Below are 17287 nucleotides of genomic sequence, written 5' to 3'. Positions count from 1 at the left end.
GCAGCAAGCTGTTATCTACATGTTTGTACAAAGGTTCGGATGGCCCTAGAAAATCCACAACGGTCGGAAAAAAGAACCCGTCGTGGCGGGAACGTCCCGCTCCTGTTAGCAGGCTCATCCCGGTCTGCATTTGGCCTCCCAAGGACCTGCGCCCTGCCCGAGGGCCTCCCCACTGGAAAGAGCCCGGCCTCAGGGACACCTTCCATAGAAAAGCATAGAAACATAGATCATTTGTCTTCACGTTCCCACTGCAAATACCGCATCTGTAGGCAAAATGATACAAAAATACGAGCCTGACAGCACCTTTACAAAACCCTCACCCCCAACGCGCGCGCGCGTGTGTGTGTGTGTGTGTGTGTGTGGGTCTGTCTTGTTTTTTTGCTTGTATTTTGGTAAGAATTCCTGCCGTGGAAGAAGGCGCCAGGTGCCTTCGGTTCAGCCCTTGGGTGCTGCCCTCCCGGTGATGTCAGGACAGAGCAGGTCCCGGGGAGGGAGAGTCAGCCACCCACCGCCCAGAAGACCCACCCGCTCCAGGCTCGATCCGAGATCAGCAGAGAGAACAAACAGGGGGTCTGCAGACCCCTAAGGCCGGCTCTGTCGAAAGGAAACGGCTATGACGTAACCCTGAACCTAAAGCAGACAGCCTGGCGAGCCCAGGGCCGCTCTGCCAAACGGAATCGCTTAGCTGTACACAAGGCGCAATCTGATCGGCCCCCGGACGGCCACAGGCACTGCCCAGGGGCCGCTGTGTGCTGGTGGCCCGAGTCCTTAGCACCAAACGCAGAAAGGAGAGAAACCCAGTCCAAGGTTAAAGGCACTTGCATCACAGTCCTCCCGAGTCCTGCACACTCACTCCTCCGCCCGCGGGCTCGGCCAGCCCCTCCCGTCCCTCACGCTCCCACACCTCCAAGACCCCCACCCCGCCCCGTCCCGCAAGGGACCCTGCACATCCTCATCCCTCCGACCCCCAGCACATCCTCACTCCATCCCGTGTTCCATCTTCAAGCCCCCAGCGCCATGTCCCCTCCCCTGGGGGCCCTTGGCCCAGCCTCAGACGTCCACCTCCTGGGGCCCCGGGGCGGCAGCAGGGGCGGCCGCGCTGATGTCGAAGCAGGTGACCATCATGACGTGGGCCTTGCACAGGTTCACACACTGCTCCAGGGCGGCGGTGGCACGCTCCAGGGCCGCCAGGTACTCGGCCGACTCGGGCTCCAGCCCCGGGTCCACCTCAACTGCGGGGGTCGGGGGGCGCGGAGAGCCGTTCAGGCCAGGGTCCCCAGGGCCGAGGCTTCGCCCCTCCCCCTCCCAACCTCCAGGTCTCCCCCCCGCCCCCCGGGGCTGGGGTGACGTGGCTGGGCCGGGGTGCTGGGCGGGGCTGGGAGACTCACACTGCTCCAGCCAGCGGCCGGGCTCCAGCATCAGCCGGCCCTGGGTCTCGGCCAGCTCCCCGCGCAGCAGCTCCCGCTTCGCCTGCACCTCCTGCAGCCGCTGCAGCCTGCGCTCGGCCAGCCGCATCCTGGCACTGACGCACACCGGGCCCTGAGCACGGGGGTGGGGGCGTTGGGGGGCTCAGGCACGGATGACAGCCTGCTCCCCAGGGGTCTGGCACCCCAGCCTTGACCCAAGCCCCACTCCACCCTCCAGGCCTGGACAGGCGCACGGTGGGGCCTCCGAGGTGGGCAGGGGTTAGGCCCTGCCCCTTCCTCACCGCCCCGCTCCCCAGCCCCGTGGGGCTCAGACCACGGGCCCCCAAGGCCACCTGTGCCCACCTGGGACCCAGGCCCAGGGTGAGCGCCGTGGCTGTGGGAAGGCCCCCCATCCAGCGCAATTCCAAGGCACAAGGAGGTGGCCATAGGACGCCCTCCCCTGCCAGGAGCTCAGGACCAGCAGGGCCGTTCCTACCTTCTCCAAGTTCTGGGAGGGCTGTGAACGAGAGGGGAAGGTGAGGTCAGCAGGCTGCCGGTCACACCAAGAAGCCCCCCTGCCCTCCCAGCCACACCCCCGCTGCCCCCACCTCCGCCGGGCCCTCCCTGGGGGGCAGACGGCGCCGCTGCAGCCGCTCCACGTCGTCAATCTCATACACCTTGATCTCGAAGGGCTCCTTCAGTGCGCCGGCCAGGGGCGGGGGCAGGTCCACCCACTGCCCCGGGAGGCTGGGCTTGCGGCCCAGGGCGGCGTTGTCGGGCAGGGGGGCCGGGATCAGCCGTCGCCGCTGCAGACCTGGAACAGACAGCCGGGCGCTGGGCGTGCAGAGGCCAGACCCCCAGCCCCCAGCCTGGCCACGGCTCTGATGAGCAGAGCCCACAGGGGCACAATCCTGAAACGCTCAGCCTAGTGCTGCCCAGAAACCCTGACCAGCCCTGCCCCATGGAACAGACAGGACTCCAGCTGCCCCAGCACCTCCCGCCTCCCCGCATGGCACAGCCTCAAGGCCACAACCCTTGACCTCTGGCGGTCACCCTTGAACACCCCTAAAGGGCCGCACAGCTTCCTAACTCATAGGCGTCTCTATTCCCACTGCCCCGGACAGACCCCGAAGCCAGGCCCACCACGTCCTCCGCGACGCCCCTCTCTACCTCCCCACCAGCCTCCGGCTTTCCCACGACCTCCGTTCAGATCATGCCTGCCTCACTCACAATGCCCTGGAAAGCGTCCACCAGTGCCCAGATCCCCCAGCCACACTCGGCCTGTGAAACAGCCCACCCTAGCCAGTCCACAGAGACGGGGGTCCAAGGGACGGACACAGGGAGCTCCCAGGCAGCCAGCGGGCTTGGTACCCCCCCGTCCTCTCCCAGACCCGCACGGCTCGTCAGGGTGACCTCGGGGGGCCCACCCTCACCAGTTCGCTCCGACAGGACGGGGACCAGCCTGGGGGCAGTGCATAGGGGCAGAGAACACGTGGGGTGCGTTTACAAACCACAGAGGGTGGGGCACGCCTATCCCCTCGGCCTACGTCTGAACCTGTCGACGGTGCGGTGACCCATGGAGGGAAGGGCAGATGAAACCCAGGAGGGTCTGGAAACGCAGGAACCGAAATACCAGACCCTCATCGCCCTTCCCTCCCCAACAGTGTCACTGTTAATGGAGCAGTATAGCCTGTCTCCCTTCCTGGCCCGTAGGGAGAAGGTATCTGCCCTACTCACACCTCATCCAATCAGCAAACGACCCGCAAGACCCCTATCCCCCTCCCGGGATCCTGGGTATAAGAGCAGAGTAGGGACGCCTGCCCAGCGTCGGTGCCCCCTTGAGCTGGCCTGCTGTTCGTACAGCGTCTCCCGCTCCAATAAACTTGACTCTCCTTTCATTCCGCCTCACGTCTGGAAATTCTTTCCCAACCCACGCCCAGACCACGAAAAGGGGCTGCCTGCACCTGGGACCCAAGGGGGTGCCCAGCAGTCCAGGGGGGCCCGCAGCCGGGCGGGACACCCACCTGTGGCCCTCTTCTTGGGGGACTTGAGGCTGCGGGAGCGGGCGCCCGGGGAGGCGGCCCCGCTGTCGCTCATGGAGTCGGGGGCCGAGGAGGTGCTGCCCGTGGCCTCGCTGTCCCGCAGGACGCTCTCGTAGCCGCTGCTGCCGCCGCTGTGGTAGAAGAGCGCGGTGCGGCCCATGGCAGGCGGCAGCTCCCCGCTCAGCACGCTGCTGTTGTCGCTGCCGTGGCCGCTGCTGTAGCGCTGCGGCCGCCGGGGCGCCGTCACCTTGCTGTACGGCGAGGGCAGCGCCGGGCTGGCAGGCGGCCGCTCCTCCGAAACGTTCACGCCGCTGTCGTTGCCGCTGTCCGAGTCGGCCGAGCCCCAGGAGGGGCCGCCCCGTCCGCGGGCGCCCCCGGCCGCCAGCTCGTGCACGCGGCTGTGGGTGGCCCGGAACGCCTGCTTGGTGCCCATGATGGTGCCCCGGCTGGCCTTCGCCCCAACACCCGGCGCCGCCCGCGGGGCTGCCCTGGGGCCCGTCACGGGGCCGCAAGGGGCCCTCCCCACCGTGGGGGCCAGCGGCTTCGCTGAAGAGCCCAGAGCACGGGGCCCGCTGGCCGCTACACTGCGGCCCTTGCTCCCGCTGCTGGGGAGCTTGGGGGCCCCCATGCCCTTGGCGGGGCTGCTCCTACAGCCAGGTGCGGGCCCGGGTGTGGGACTGGTGGGCGGCACACCCAGCCGGGGCACAGCGCGGGCCAGCCGGCCGGGGGCTTCCCTGGCCTTACTGCTGCCGTGGGCCAGGCCCTCGCAGCGCTCCAGAGATCCGTGGGTAGCAGGTCGGCACGCTGTCTCCGCCTTGCCAGTCCGGGCCTTCAGGCTGGACGTGACCCTGGGGATGGAGTGGTCAGCCCGGCCACCAGGCCTGGCCTCCCCGTCCCCTCGAAGGAAGGCAGCAGCCCCGGGCCGAGCCGGGCTCCCAGCCTGCGGAGAGGACGGCCCAGGGCCAGGCTTGTGCTCCAGGCTGGACTTGCGCACGGGGGGCGCTGGGGGGGCCACACCTCCAGGCCTCGCACAGAAGCCCCCCTTGGGAGTTGCACTCTTCTTGCTGATGGGGGTGGCCTTGGGGCTGCCCAGGCAGGCTGCTGCCTCCACCAGGGCATCCCCAAAGGACGCAGAGGGCGTGCTCACCCCCAGCGTGGTTGCCCCCCTCCGCAGGGGTGGGATCGGGGCCACGACTTCCGGCCTGTGGGCCACCCGGCCCACCTCACAGCCATCCACCACCCTGCGGGCACAAGCCAGTGTTGGGGCTGGGCTAGGGGCCCTGCCAGCTGAAGCCAGGGGTGGCAGGCCACAGTCGTCAGCCCGGAGCAGCCAAGGGTCCTCAAAGAGACCTCCGGGGCCAGGTGGGCCCGCAGCCAGGCGGGGGCCGCCCACTCGACCAGCCGAGGAGGTAGTCCTGGGTGTGCGCGGCAGACTGGAGTGGAGGGTCTGTGCAGGGGCCGGCCCCCGGGGAGACACGGCAGACTGCTCCCGGGCAGGTCGGCCGGGGGCTGCCACAGCCTCCTCCGCGGGACAAGGACCCCGGGCAGGCCCAAGACTGTCCAGTCTGCCACGCTCTGAGCGCTGAAGGTTGCTGTCCTCCAGGGACCCGCCATCCGGGACGGAGGAGCCCAGCAAGGGGGGCCCTGCCGGCACCTCAGAGCTGACGGGGTCCGGGGGACCCACTGATGCGGGGCCAAGGCTGTCTGCAGTGCACACGCTGACCTCGCTGAGCCAGGAGCTGCCGGACGAGCTCTGGCTGCCATCTGCCCAGGCCGCCCTGTCCAGGGCCCCGCCAGGGGGTGGTGAGGTGTACGCATCGAACTCGTCATTGATGCTGCTGATGATGCTCACCGGCCTCGAACCCGAGGCCAGGGCCTGCAGGGAGCAGTCACTGCCGAAGCTGGCCAAGCTGGAGGGGCGCCCGGGGCCGGCGAGGCCCCCCAGGGACAGCTCCTCCACCAGCGTGAACACCAGCTCATCCTCCCCATTCAGCTCCACCGGCTGCTGTAGGGTTACCGTGGTAGTCAGCAGGCCCCGCTCCAGCCGGTGGCCGCGTGCAGGCGGGCAGGGGTGCTCAGCCTGCCTGCTCCTGCCCACGGGGGGCGTCCGTATCGCACCTGCACTGTCGCCCCCGTCAGGCTCCTCAGAGGCCCCGCCAGCTTCCAGTTGCCAAGGCAGGGGTGGGGCCGGGCTGGGCAGCGGCCTCCCGCCTCCACCCACCGTGGTGTTATCTGGCAGCGTGGGCAGCTCAGGCCTGGTGCTGCCCTCCTCTCTCTGGTCCGCGCTGGCCTTGGGGGACTCCGGGGCACCCTGCTGGGTGTTTGGACCGGGGCTGCCGCGAGGAGTGCTGGCGGCCAGCGGAGCGCCCACAGGCGTCCTGGGGGCCACAGCCTCAAGCGGCGAGGACTTCCTGCCCATTCGGGCTGGGCCGGCCTGGGCCGCAGGGGGGCCCTCAGTGCCAGGAATGCAGCCCAGCCGCTCCTGCAGCTCCGCAAAGGTGCTGCAGCGGAAATGGTCGGCCTCCCGCGGGCCCGGGGTGGGGCGGGGTCGGCTCAGTGCGGGGATGATGGGCACGAAGTCAGGTGGGCCCTCGCTGTCCGTGAGCTCGCGGTCTGACAGCGCCGTCCCGCCAGGCCCCACGTAGATGACTGTGTCGCAGGACTGCTCGCTGCTTGAGGAGTAGTCGGGGTCGCCAGGCGAGCTGGCGGCCAGGCGGTCGGGGTCCGCGGCCACGCCACGTGGGTGGAAGGGGCGCAGGTGCGGGGGGCGGCGGGCACAGCCTTCCTCACACGAGCTGTCCCCACCGGAGGAGCTGGATGCATACTGGGGACAGAGCAGGGCCCCCCTGAGCGGCGTCCCGCCTGGCCCTCTCCCCAGCACCCCCAGCTGCACACGCCACACTCAAGGGACAGAAGTGACCGCACAGCCACCAGACTCATCCCTGCCCTGAGCAAGGTCTCAGGTCCCCAACACAACCGGACCTTCTCAGCAACATCCCAGAAAGCGGCAAGCCGAGTTGCAGGGAGGTGAGGATACGCCCTCAGCACACATAACGTCAGCTGCAAACCCAGGATTCAGACCCAGGGCCCCGGGCCCCAGGGCACCCCAACTCCATCCTCTGGACCCAGTGAGGGCCCCAGGGCGTGCCCTGCAGGACCAGGCCTGGAAGGGTACAGGCCACGGGGGCCCAGTAGGCTGCCCTGGCCACACGCCTCCCCGGGGCTGGGTGAACAGAGACCAGGCCACCACAGCCCCCAACGTGAGCCGCTCCTGGGCAGGAGGAGCGCCAGCACCACCGCCATGCAGGAAGGGGCCCAGGAGGCGAAACCAACCTTGACCTTCTTCCTGCGCAGGCGGTGAACACGGGCAGCCAGCTGCATGGTGCTGAGCGTCTCGGCGTGGTGGGCTGGCGCATCGGACACGTGGGCGATCATGGTGGCGCGGCAGCTGGCGGTGGCCAGGGTCTCCCGCAGCAGTGCAGTGAGCCTGTGCTCCCTGGGGGCCCGGGAGGCGGGGCTCAGAGGCTGAGGGCCTGGGAGGGGTGCTGAGGAACCACTGGGCTTGGGGGCTGCTATGGGGCTGGAGAGAGGGAGGAGGGCCTCTAGCTGGACATGGGCCATGCCTGGGGCCCCTGGGTCAGGTCTGACACCCACCTCTGTCCCCCGGGCCCTGGGCACCAGGACTCCCTGCCAGCCCTTGGGTAGCAAAGCCAGTCACACAATGAGGAAGAAAGGACAGAGGGGTCAGGGACCATGGACACACTGGACACGCCTGACGTGGGCTGGGCTGGTTCCCCAGGCCCACCCAGGAGCCCGCACTTACCTGAAGGGCACGTGCTTGGCTCCGCTGACCAGTGCCAAGATGACGCTGCCCAAGGCCGACAAGGACAGGGATGGGGGGCCCCCGGGGGCCTCTTCACAGCTGCCCAGGTCAATGAGGTGCAGGCGGCTGCGGCCTCCAGACACTGAAACCACAGGGCAGGAGGTGAAAGCTCAGCCCCAGGGCCCCCAGACCCAGGACGCCCAAGGCTGCCCGGGCCGGAGGGCGCCCGACGCCGCGACTCAGGCACGCGGCCACCTACTTCCGCCTCTGCCGCACTTCTCCACGCGGTACTGGTACACGTGCAGCGTGAAGAGCACGTGGGAGCCTCCCCGGGAGTCCTCGCGGGCAGCCAGTGCAGCGTCCAGGTAGAAGGCTGCCTTCTCAGCCGTGGGCGCCCGCAGCTCACTCTGGTTCTGGAGCTGAGGACGGACGGATGGATGGAAAGGTGGGTAGGCACCAGAGTGACTCGGGGCCGAGCTGTCCCCTCGGCGCCCCAGTAACCAGCCCGCGGCCCCGCCTCCACCCAAGCCCGCGGCCCCGCCCCCGCCCCCGCCCGCGGCCCCGCCCCCGCCCCCGCCCGCGGCCCCGCCCCCGCCCCCGCCCGCGGCCCCGCCCCCGCCCCCGCCCGCGGCCCCGCCCCCGCCCCAGCCCGCGGCCCCGCCCCCGCCCCAGCCCGCGGCCCCGCCCCCGCCCCAGCCCGCGGCCCCGCCCCAGCCCCAGCCCGCGGCCCCGCCCCCTCGACCCGCGGCCCCGCCTCCGTCCCAGCCTGCGGCCCCGCCCCCTCGACCCGCGGCCCCGTCTCCGCCCCAGCCTGCGGCCCCGCCCCCCGGCGCGGTCAGGGTACCTGCGCCCCACACGCCAGGTCCTCCCGCAGGTACACGCCCGGGGACTGCGTGTCCTGCAGGCTGCCGGAGGCCACCTCGGCCAGCAGGTCCCGCAGGCTCTGGCCCCGGCTGCACACCTCCACGGCTGACACGCGGACGGAGAAGCGGGCGCCCGTCCTCTGCCTGCGCTCGTCCATGAGCCTGAAGAGCCAAGAGATGGCGCAGGGCACAACGCCCAGGCTCTGCGGCGAGCTGTCCCGCCCGATCATGGTGTAGGACTTGCCTGCGGGCCGGAGGATGGGCCCTCAGAGCCAGCAGGGCGGGCAGCCGCGTCCCCGGCCCAGCCCAGCAGCCCTGTCTCACCCAGTCCACGGGCGCCTGATGTCCAGGCCTGTCGTCTGGGCTTCCTCCCACTGCCCACAGGGGTCAGGCCCAGCCCCGGCACCCCGCCCCAGAAACGGCCTCCAGAGACTGCAGAGCGGGTGGTCAGGGGTACTCACCGAGGCTTGCGTGGCCAAAGGAGAAGATGCAGCCGTCAGCCCCTCCCACCACCGACTGGAGCACGTCAGCCACAGTCCCCGAGCAGACCTCGGCCTGCAGGAGGGGCACAGAGTCAGGCCGCCACCCCACCTCCTGCCCCTTCTGTCGCGTCACACACGGACAGTGAGTCCATGAGGCGGCCGGGAGGACACCAGGACCAAGGACACAGAGGTCTCCACGTGGACACACAACACACACAGACCGGACACAGACACACATACACTCGCAGCAGGAGCCGACAGACACAGCTGACAGGCACGGTGCACACACACAGAAGTCACAGTGCCACTGTGGCCACACTGGCACACACCACACCACATGCGTGATCACAGTGGGCACACACCACACCACACGCGTGATCTCAGAGCACACACCACACTGCACCTGTTCACAGTGGGCACACACCACACTGCACACATGATCACAGTGGGCACACACATCACACCACACGCGTGATCTCAGAGCACACACATCACACCACACGTGTGATCACAGTGGGCACACACCACACTGCACACGTGATCACAGTGGGCACACACCACACCACACGCGTGATCACAGTGGGCACACACACCACACCACACGCGTGATCACAGTGGGCACACACATCACACCACACGTGTGATCTCAGTGGGCACACACATCACACCACATGAGTGATCACAGTGGGCACACACATCACACCACACGAGTGATCACAGTGGGCACACACATCACACCACACGCGTGATCTCAGCACACACCACACTACACACGTGATCACAGTGGGCACACACCACACCACACGCGTGATCACAGTGGGCACACACATCACACCACACACGTGATCTCAGAGCACACACCACACCACACGCGTGATCACAGTGGGCACACACATCACACCACACGCGTGATCACAGTGGGCACACACATCACACCACACGCATGATCACAGAGCACACACCACACTGCACGTGTTCACGGTGGGCACACACCACACTACACACGTGATCACAGTGGGCACACACATCACACCACACGTGTGATCTCAGTGGGCACACACATCACACCACACGAGTGATCACAGTGGGCACACACATCACACCACACGCGTGATCTCAGCACACACCACACTACACACGTGATCACAGTGGGCACACACATCACACCACACGCATGATCACAGTGGGCACACACCACACTACACACGTGATCACAGTGGGCACACACATCACACCACACGCGTGATCTCAGTGGGCACACACATCACACCACACGCGTGATCTCAGTGGGCACACACATCACACCACACGCGTGATCTCAGTGGGCACACACATCACACCACACACGTGATCTCAGAGCACACACATCACACCACACGCGTGATCACAGTGGGCACACACATCACGCCACACGCGTGATCTCAGTGGGCACACACATCACACCACACGCATCACACCACACGCATGATCACAGAGCACACACCACACTGCACGTGTTCACGGTGGGCACACACCACACTACACACGTGATCACAGTGGGCACACACATCACACCACACGTGTGATCTCAGTGGGCACACACATCACACCACACGAATGATCACAGTGGGCACACACATCACACCACATGAGTGATCACAGTGGGCACACACATCACACCACACGCGTGATCTCAGTGGGCACACACATCACACCACACGCGTGATCTCAGCACACACCACACTACACACGTGATCACAGTGGGCACACACATCACACCACACGCGTGATCTCAGTGGGCACACACATCACACCACACGCGTGATCTCAGTGGGCACACACATCACACCACACACGTGATCTCAGAGCACACACATCACACCACACGCGTGATCACAGTGGGCACACACATCACACCACACGCGTGATCTCAGTGGGCACACACATCACACCACACGCGTGATCTCAGCACACACCACACTACACACGTGATCACAGTGGGCACACACATCACACCACACGCGTGATCTCAGTGGGCACACACATCACACCACACGCGTGATCATAGTGGGCACACACCACACTACACATGCGTGATCACAGTGGGCACACACCACACTGCACGTGTTCACGGTGGGCACACACCACTGCACACGTGACCACAGCAGGCACATACCACAGCACACATGTGATCACAGCGGGCACACACCATACCACACGCGTGATCACGGCAGGCACAGGACACACAGAGGAGCATCCCGGGGAAAACAAGCTCTGCGTGGAAAGCTTCGGAGGGCGGACTCTGGGAACTGGGCCTGAGAAGCAGCCCAGGAGCTGGTGGACACGGGAGGGCGGGGAGGCCAGCAGGGAAGGGAAGACACAGCCGGCCTGCCCAGCCGCACCCAGCCCCCACGCCCGGGCCGCCTCTCATCGTCTCCTGCCTGCCCTGCACGAGAAGGGGTGCAGGTCTGGCCATCTCCCGTTGTCCTGTGCTGCCAAGCCACCCCGCCCAAGGCTGCCCCACCACCTCACCTGCTCCGAGTCCTGGGGGAAGACCGCGTCGAAGGCGAACATCTTGGGGACGGCAGCCGTGGGGGCACGTCTGGGACCCGTGCTGCCCGGGGGCCCGGCGGCCGGGTCATAGAGGGTCACCTGCTTCTTGCGAGTGTCCACCTTGAGGAAGGACGTGGACTCGGCCGAGCGCGGGGCCCCCTGCGCGGGCCAGATCCGCAGCATGACCTTCACCTGGGGAGGCGGGCGGAGCGGGCCTCTGAGCAGCGCTAATTACAGGGCAGGGGCAGCCTCGCGCGAGTCGGGACAGCGGGCCCGGCCGGCACGGGGTCCCCGCAGGAGGAATGCGGCATCCGCGCCCCAGCCTCAGGCGGGAGCACGTCCCACATGAGGTCAGCAAGGCAGGGAGGTGGTGAGGCCTGGCGGGAGGAGCACGCCAGCACGGATCAGGGAGCCCGCGAAGGGGGCCGCAGGGCGGAGAGAGGAAGCAGACCCCAGTTGCCCCTGGGGCAGAGAGAGAAGACGAGGACGGGACCCCGAGGACACCCCCTCGCTGGCCCCGATGCAGAGCCGGGTCCAGGGGAGCAAGCCCCGAGACCCGGGCCTTCGAGAGCAGAGTCACCTGCGCGGGCTCCCCCCCAGCTCTGCCAGCTCCCGGGCCTTGCCAGCCATTACAGTGACCCCTCTCCCCCAGGCCCACGCAGGCTTGAGAAGGGAGGAAACCCACTCCGAGAGGTCAGCTGTCCCACCTGCCTCACACAGCCTGCGAGCGGGTCCCCTGAAACCCCGAACCCCAAATCTGAGGGTGGCGTGAGAAGGGGAGAGGGGGGAGTAGAAGCAAGACCTGGGCCCTCCCGCAGGGGCCCCACCAGAGCCTCAGGAGTGCTCCCGAGTGCGTGTCCTCCCCAAGCCCCTGCCCCCGCGCCATGGGTGGACAGAGGCTGCCCCTGAGCAAGGCCCTCCCCACACTCCCCGACTCCCGACCTCGGCAGGCTCTGCACACAGCAAGGCGCAGCCCCGAGGAGAGATGGCAGTGCACCGAGGCGGGGCAGACAGGGCGTGGGGCAGAGGGAGGGCGTGGGCCCCGCCCCATCCCCAGTCTCGGTCCAGCCTCACCTCCTCCAGGGAGCCCTTCCTGCCAGCTCCCAGCCCCAGGCCAGAGGCCTTCAGGGCCCTGAGCACATCCTCCCTGGCCTGGGGAATGAAGGAGGGACAAACCATGAAGCGGGACCGGCCGACGCCCGCGCTGCCCTTGGGAGAAACGGGCTCCGGTACTTCTGACCCCAGAGCTGCCAGAGGCCAGACTCACACTCAGGACCAGGCAGGACCCAGAGGCAAGCCCGTTGGCACAAGGACCGGGAGGAAGAGGGCAGGTTGATCCAGGAGGAGACAGGGATTCTGAGGTCAGGGGTCAGGGAAGATGGTGGGGAGACCGAGGCCGGGGTGACAGGGTGGGACAGTGGACAGAGTGAGACAGGCTCAGCTGAGCTCAGGGGCCAGCAGGCCACCCGGCAGCCTCTGCCACTGTGCGTCCCCCAACCCCTAAACAGATGCAGAGCTCACCCGTGCTGCTCATCTGCCTTCACGCCCAGCTTCCAGAGCTGGACCCCGAGCCCCAAGACCCCCAAGCGAACAGAAGCCTGGGGGCGGGGAAGCCCAGAAACTTAAGATGCAAGAGCCCAGAGTAAGCTGCACTGCAGACACCCCAAAACCTGCACGGAGAACACAGACCTCAGGCCGAGAGGGGCCCAGAGCTGCCGGGCAAGCCACCCCGGGTGAGCCCCCCACCCCCAGGAGAAAGCACTACATCCCGGCTTCCGCAGGGGGACACAGGCCTCCACTGAAACCTCCGATTTCTCCACCACAGTGTAAATCAAATTACCAGGCTCATCTCAGAGCCAGTATTTTTCACGGATTTAATTGTAAGTGACAGATACATAACGCCGGCAAAATTGGTTTACCGTGGGTAGTTCGCGCGAGGCGCCACCGACACCCCTTCAGCATGTGGCAAATTGACATGCAAACCGCTCTGCTAAGGAGAGGCGGTCCTGGGGGAGATGCGGGGAGAAATACTCCTCTACTGAGCGCCTCCAACCCGGGCTCCATTAGGCGAGAATCGATTCTTTTATTCCCTGACGACACGAACAAAACTATTTCATTTCCAAACGCCGCTGCCAAGCAGACGAAAATGTGCACTTCTCAGTAATTTTTGGCAATTTTTTTCAGTGTGAACTCCAGGCCACTTCAGGAGCCAAATGGGTTCTGCAGATTGGAGCGTGTTCCCAGTGGGGAAAAGCCTGACTGGGCTGCCCCGCTGGGGTTCCCACCCCCATGCCAGCCCCAAGGCCAGGTCCTGGTCTGTGAGGGCCTTTCATTACCAGGGGAAATGACAGGGTCTCCCCGCCAGACAAGCACATCTCCCCCTAAATGTTCAGCTATTGCAAAGCACCCGCTGAGTAGCTGCCAGGTAGGGAACAAATACATTTTGCATAAAAACGGGCTTCCACTCCTAAGAGGGGGCCCTGGGCGGGCGTGGGGGGAGGGACCGTCTTCTGTAATTCCGCACGATGATGAATTATCTTAAGTGGCACATTAATGTCAAGAATCGAGCGTAATCTAACTTCTTTTCTCTGACAATATTAAATGCCTTTCAGGAGGCATTTCTGACTATGTGATATTCGTGCAAATAACATCATCCAGGGAAGCAGGGAGGGGGACCTGGTGGGGGAGGGGAGTGGAGAGAGGCCTACGACAGTGGCCACGAGCTTCCTGCCTCCGGGGGTGGGGGTCTGCCAGTGTGTGGGGCCCCTGCCCTGGAATACTTGGGGGGGGCTGGTCCCCCCAGGGGAGGGGGAGGCCTGTGCATCCCAAGTAACACAGGGCAGCCGCGAGAAAGCCAGGTCTGTGCCTCCAGCCGCCCAGCCCCTCCAGGACGGGCCCAGGTCAGAGCCAGGCCCAGAGTGTTTAGAGCCCCTCCCCCACGGCCAGTTCCCTCTCCAGACCCAGAGCAGAAGCCCCCTGGGGTGCGGCCTAGGCAGCAGGATGGACTGAGCCCAGGGGTGTGCGTCCAGGGGGTGTGGGCCTCTGGGGACTGCAGAGGCCGGGCCCAGGGCCTGGGTGGGAGGCTCAGAGGGGGCTGAAGGGGTCCATCCTCAGGGTCAGGGTCCCGCCCTCCCCCCGCGGCCCTCCGCGGCTCGGGCTCCCCGCCTGCAACAGCACAGAGCCCCCTGCACTGAGGATGGAGCCCTCACACAGCCTGACCCAGGCCTGGGGGCAGTCATGAGCAGCCCAGGCAGGGCCCAGAAGGAAACCATCTCAGCAGAAGGGACAGGAGCTGAGAGCTGACCAGCTGTGACGGGCAGGGGCCTTCACGCTGCGGGCCTGGCCCCCGAACTGGGAGCGTTCCCACTCAGCTGAGCACCCTGCAACCCACCCCCAGTTATCGTGTCAGGATACGGCGGGACTTTGCCCGGACTCTGGAGAGCCAAGGGGCCCCAGCTGTGCCCCCGCCCTGCCTGAGAGACAAGGCGCGGGGGTTCCTGGAGTCGGACCCCACCCCTCAGTCCCAGGAAGCCCTGGTCACCCCACCCAACTCTGAGAGTGGCCGATGCTCCAGGGACCCCCCACCCATTTCCCATATCGCCCCCCATCCCCAGTCCCCCAGGCTCCCCACCGCCATCTGGAGTGTCCAGGCAGCCCCGGCCTCAGTCAGCCCATCTGGACACGGAGCCCCCTGGTCCAGCCCCAGAGAAGGCAACAGGGCCTCTCACCGCCTGCTCCCCCCACCCAGCTCGTGCCCAGACACCCCAGCCTCATCCCACCCCTGGGTCACCGCCGACTCAGGGCAGGGCCTACCTTTCCAACACTGCTGGGGTTGTCCTTGGCCTTGGAGGTGGCCCTGAGCAGGCAAGGGGGTGCAGGGGGCGGCCACAGTTGCAGGACCCCGCTGAAGTCCGTGGGGTAGGTGGAGGCCCGGCGCGGGGCGGGGGGCGGCGGCGGGGGCGGTTTCTTGCGCTTGGAGGCCAGGCTGAGCTTCTGGGCGGCCCTAGGGGGAACAAGGGGGCAGGGCGCTCAGCGCTGCCCTGACGCCTGCCCCACCCTGCGAGCAGCTGCTCGGCCTGCACTTCATTTCCCACCAGCCACGCAGAGGCCCCCGGGGCTGTGGGCAGCCACGTGCAGCCCCTGGCAGCTTGGCCCGTTCAGGCCAGGTGACCTGTCCCGGGCAGACGCGGGACCCTGCACCCTGCACCAAGCGCATCCTTTTTTTCCCATCATCCTCCCCCAGCGCAGCCACTGGGCTCCGTCACTCATAGGCCGTGTGACCGCACCTGGTGCCTCAGTCTCCCCATCTCTAACATGGGAGGGCATGACCCCCCCACAGGGGCCCTCGTGAGCGGCCCTGATGATCTAATGTGTTCAAGGTGACACCAGGCAACAGAGGAAGTGCGCACCCCCGGCTTCCATCAGCCACCCGCCTCCCCAGCACTGCCCCCGCCTCGATCAGCCAGCCCCACCCCCCTCCCCAGCACCCCCCACCTCCCACCGAAAGGGACGGGAGGCCAGGGCGCGTCCAGGCTCAGGGCTGAAGAACTCGCCCAGCCCGGCTCCCCAGCCTGCTCCTTCCACACACACCCTCCTTGTCCCACAGCCCCAGCCCCAGTCCCCCCGCCATCAGCCTCCAAAGGTCCCGACAGGAGGCCCCACACCGCGGGCAGCACGGCCCCGCAGTCAGCCTCCCAGTCGGTGGAGCTACTAGCATTTTGCTTAACTCCTCTCATCTTTAATAGGAGTTGTCTTTTAAGAGACCCCAGGGACGGCTTTCCTCCTAGTGTGGTGTCATCCAGGAAAATAAAAGTAATCTACGGTGCGAGGCGGCTCCTTAACAGCGTGGTGGGGCGCCCGGTGCGCTCGGGGCAGGGAGGGCCCGGGGCGTGTGAGCGGGCCAGCATCCTCAGCCAGGGAGGGCCGCGGCTTCTCCAGCCACAAGCAGACGTAGCCCCAGTTTCCACTAGAGCCCGTGTGTCCTAAACCTGAAGCCTCCTGGACAGCGGAGTCCCACATCCCCCTCCCACCGCCCCCGCCCCACACACGCATCACACCCGGGGCAGGATGGAGGCTGAGTGTCCGCAGGCTCAGGGCGTCCACAGGCTCAAGGCGAGAAGCCAGAGGACTCAGAAGGCAGGACGGGGCTGCATGGAACTGCAGCACAACTGGCCGGGGAGGCGGCTGGACTGAGCCGGGTGGGGGCCGGAGGCACCGGGCAGGGAGCCCGTCCAGCTCAGCCCTCGGGCCTCCTCCCGCCCCGCCCCGTCCCCAGCCCAGCCTGCTGCCCTGGACCCCGCCACCCTGAGTGAGGCCACAGCTCCCCACCCACTGCCCCGACGGGAAGACGCGACCCCCTGACCCAGAGGCGCGCAGTGCAGCGGGCATCCCTGCCCCAGGCCCTGCCCGGGCACAATCAGGGCAGGTGGGCTGGCCCCCAGCCTGCCTGGACAGGACACGGGGACACAGATGATCACCCGTGGGGTCGGCTCGCCTCTGCGTGGGCACCAGGGCCCCACAGCCTGGACGTCAGGGAAGGGCATCACGAGGACTTCCCAGAACCAGCCTGCCCAGGGGGCTCCGGGTCTGGTCATCTATCAGGGTGGCCAGATAGGTCAGCAGATGGCCACGGCCAAGGTGAGTCCCCCCCCCCGCCACAGCTGGCTCTCTGCTCCTCCGAGAACAAGCCGGGCCCCCTCCTCCAAGGCCAGAGGGACATCCAGAACCCACACCCCAGAGGTTCGAGGGCTCGTGGAGACCAGGAGGACGGGTGAGGTGCTGGGGGAGGCCGGACGCCATCTGGCAGTGGAGCTCATGAGCAGCGGGCAGGGCTCGGCCCCCGGGTCACCTGCCCCCTCGGTGACCCTCTCGGGAGCCCAGGTTCCGGCACGGGCCTCACTCAGCCCTGCCCCGACACCTCCACGGCTCTGGCAGTGCCCCGGGAGGTGTCCTTCTCCACTGGACATGCCCAGGTCTCACCACTGGACAGACACTGGGCCCTCAGCTGTCTATGGCCCCACCAGTCCCGGGAGGCTGGAACGTCCCTGGCCAGCGTCTCTGCCTTGTGGTCCGACCGAACTCAGGTGCCCCCTCCTCCCTGCCTGTCCTGGGTCAGCCCCCGCAGGGCAGGGAGCCAAGA

The 17287-nt window shown here is 67.0% G+C and overlaps 1 protein-coding gene across 1 annotated transcript in view; it reads right to left on the bottom strand.

The window, feature by feature from the left end:
- Nucleotides 1-992: 992 nt before the first annotated feature.
- The window catches only part of KIF26A (kinesin family member 26A), a 38550-nt gene continuing 22255 nt past the window's right edge, over nucleotides 993-17287 (bottom strand). Inside the window, exons 5-15 of the mRNA XM_068991267.1 lie at nucleotides 14962-15151; nucleotides 11128-11340; nucleotides 8596-8689; nucleotides 8116-8378; nucleotides 7531-7690; nucleotides 7272-7413; nucleotides 6782-6944; nucleotides 3431-6272; nucleotides 2015-2220; nucleotides 1389-1539; nucleotides 993-1232 (exon numbers count right to left, since the gene is read on the bottom strand). Coding sequence (XP_068847368.1) covers nucleotides 1051-1232; nucleotides 1389-1539; nucleotides 2015-2220; nucleotides 3431-6272; nucleotides 6782-6944; nucleotides 7272-7413; nucleotides 7531-7690; nucleotides 8116-8378; nucleotides 8596-8689; nucleotides 11128-11340; nucleotides 14962-15151 — 4606 coding nt within the window. The 3' untranslated portion in view covers nucleotides 993-1050. The remainder of the gene's footprint in view (nucleotides 1233-1388; nucleotides 1540-2014; nucleotides 2221-3430; nucleotides 6273-6781; nucleotides 6945-7271; nucleotides 7414-7530; nucleotides 7691-8115; nucleotides 8379-8595; nucleotides 8690-11127; nucleotides 11341-14961; nucleotides 15152-17287) is intronic.

The sequence above is a fragment of the Capricornis sumatraensis genome, chromosome 19, assembly GCF_032405125.1.
Source record: "Capricornis sumatraensis isolate serow.1 chromosome 19, serow.2, whole genome shotgun sequence".
Classification (NCBI taxonomy): domain Eukaryota; kingdom Metazoa; phylum Chordata; class Mammalia; order Artiodactyla; family Bovidae; genus Capricornis; species Capricornis sumatraensis.
Note: the sequence above shows the minus strand (reverse complement) of the source record. Positions and strands in the feature narration are given on the sequence as shown.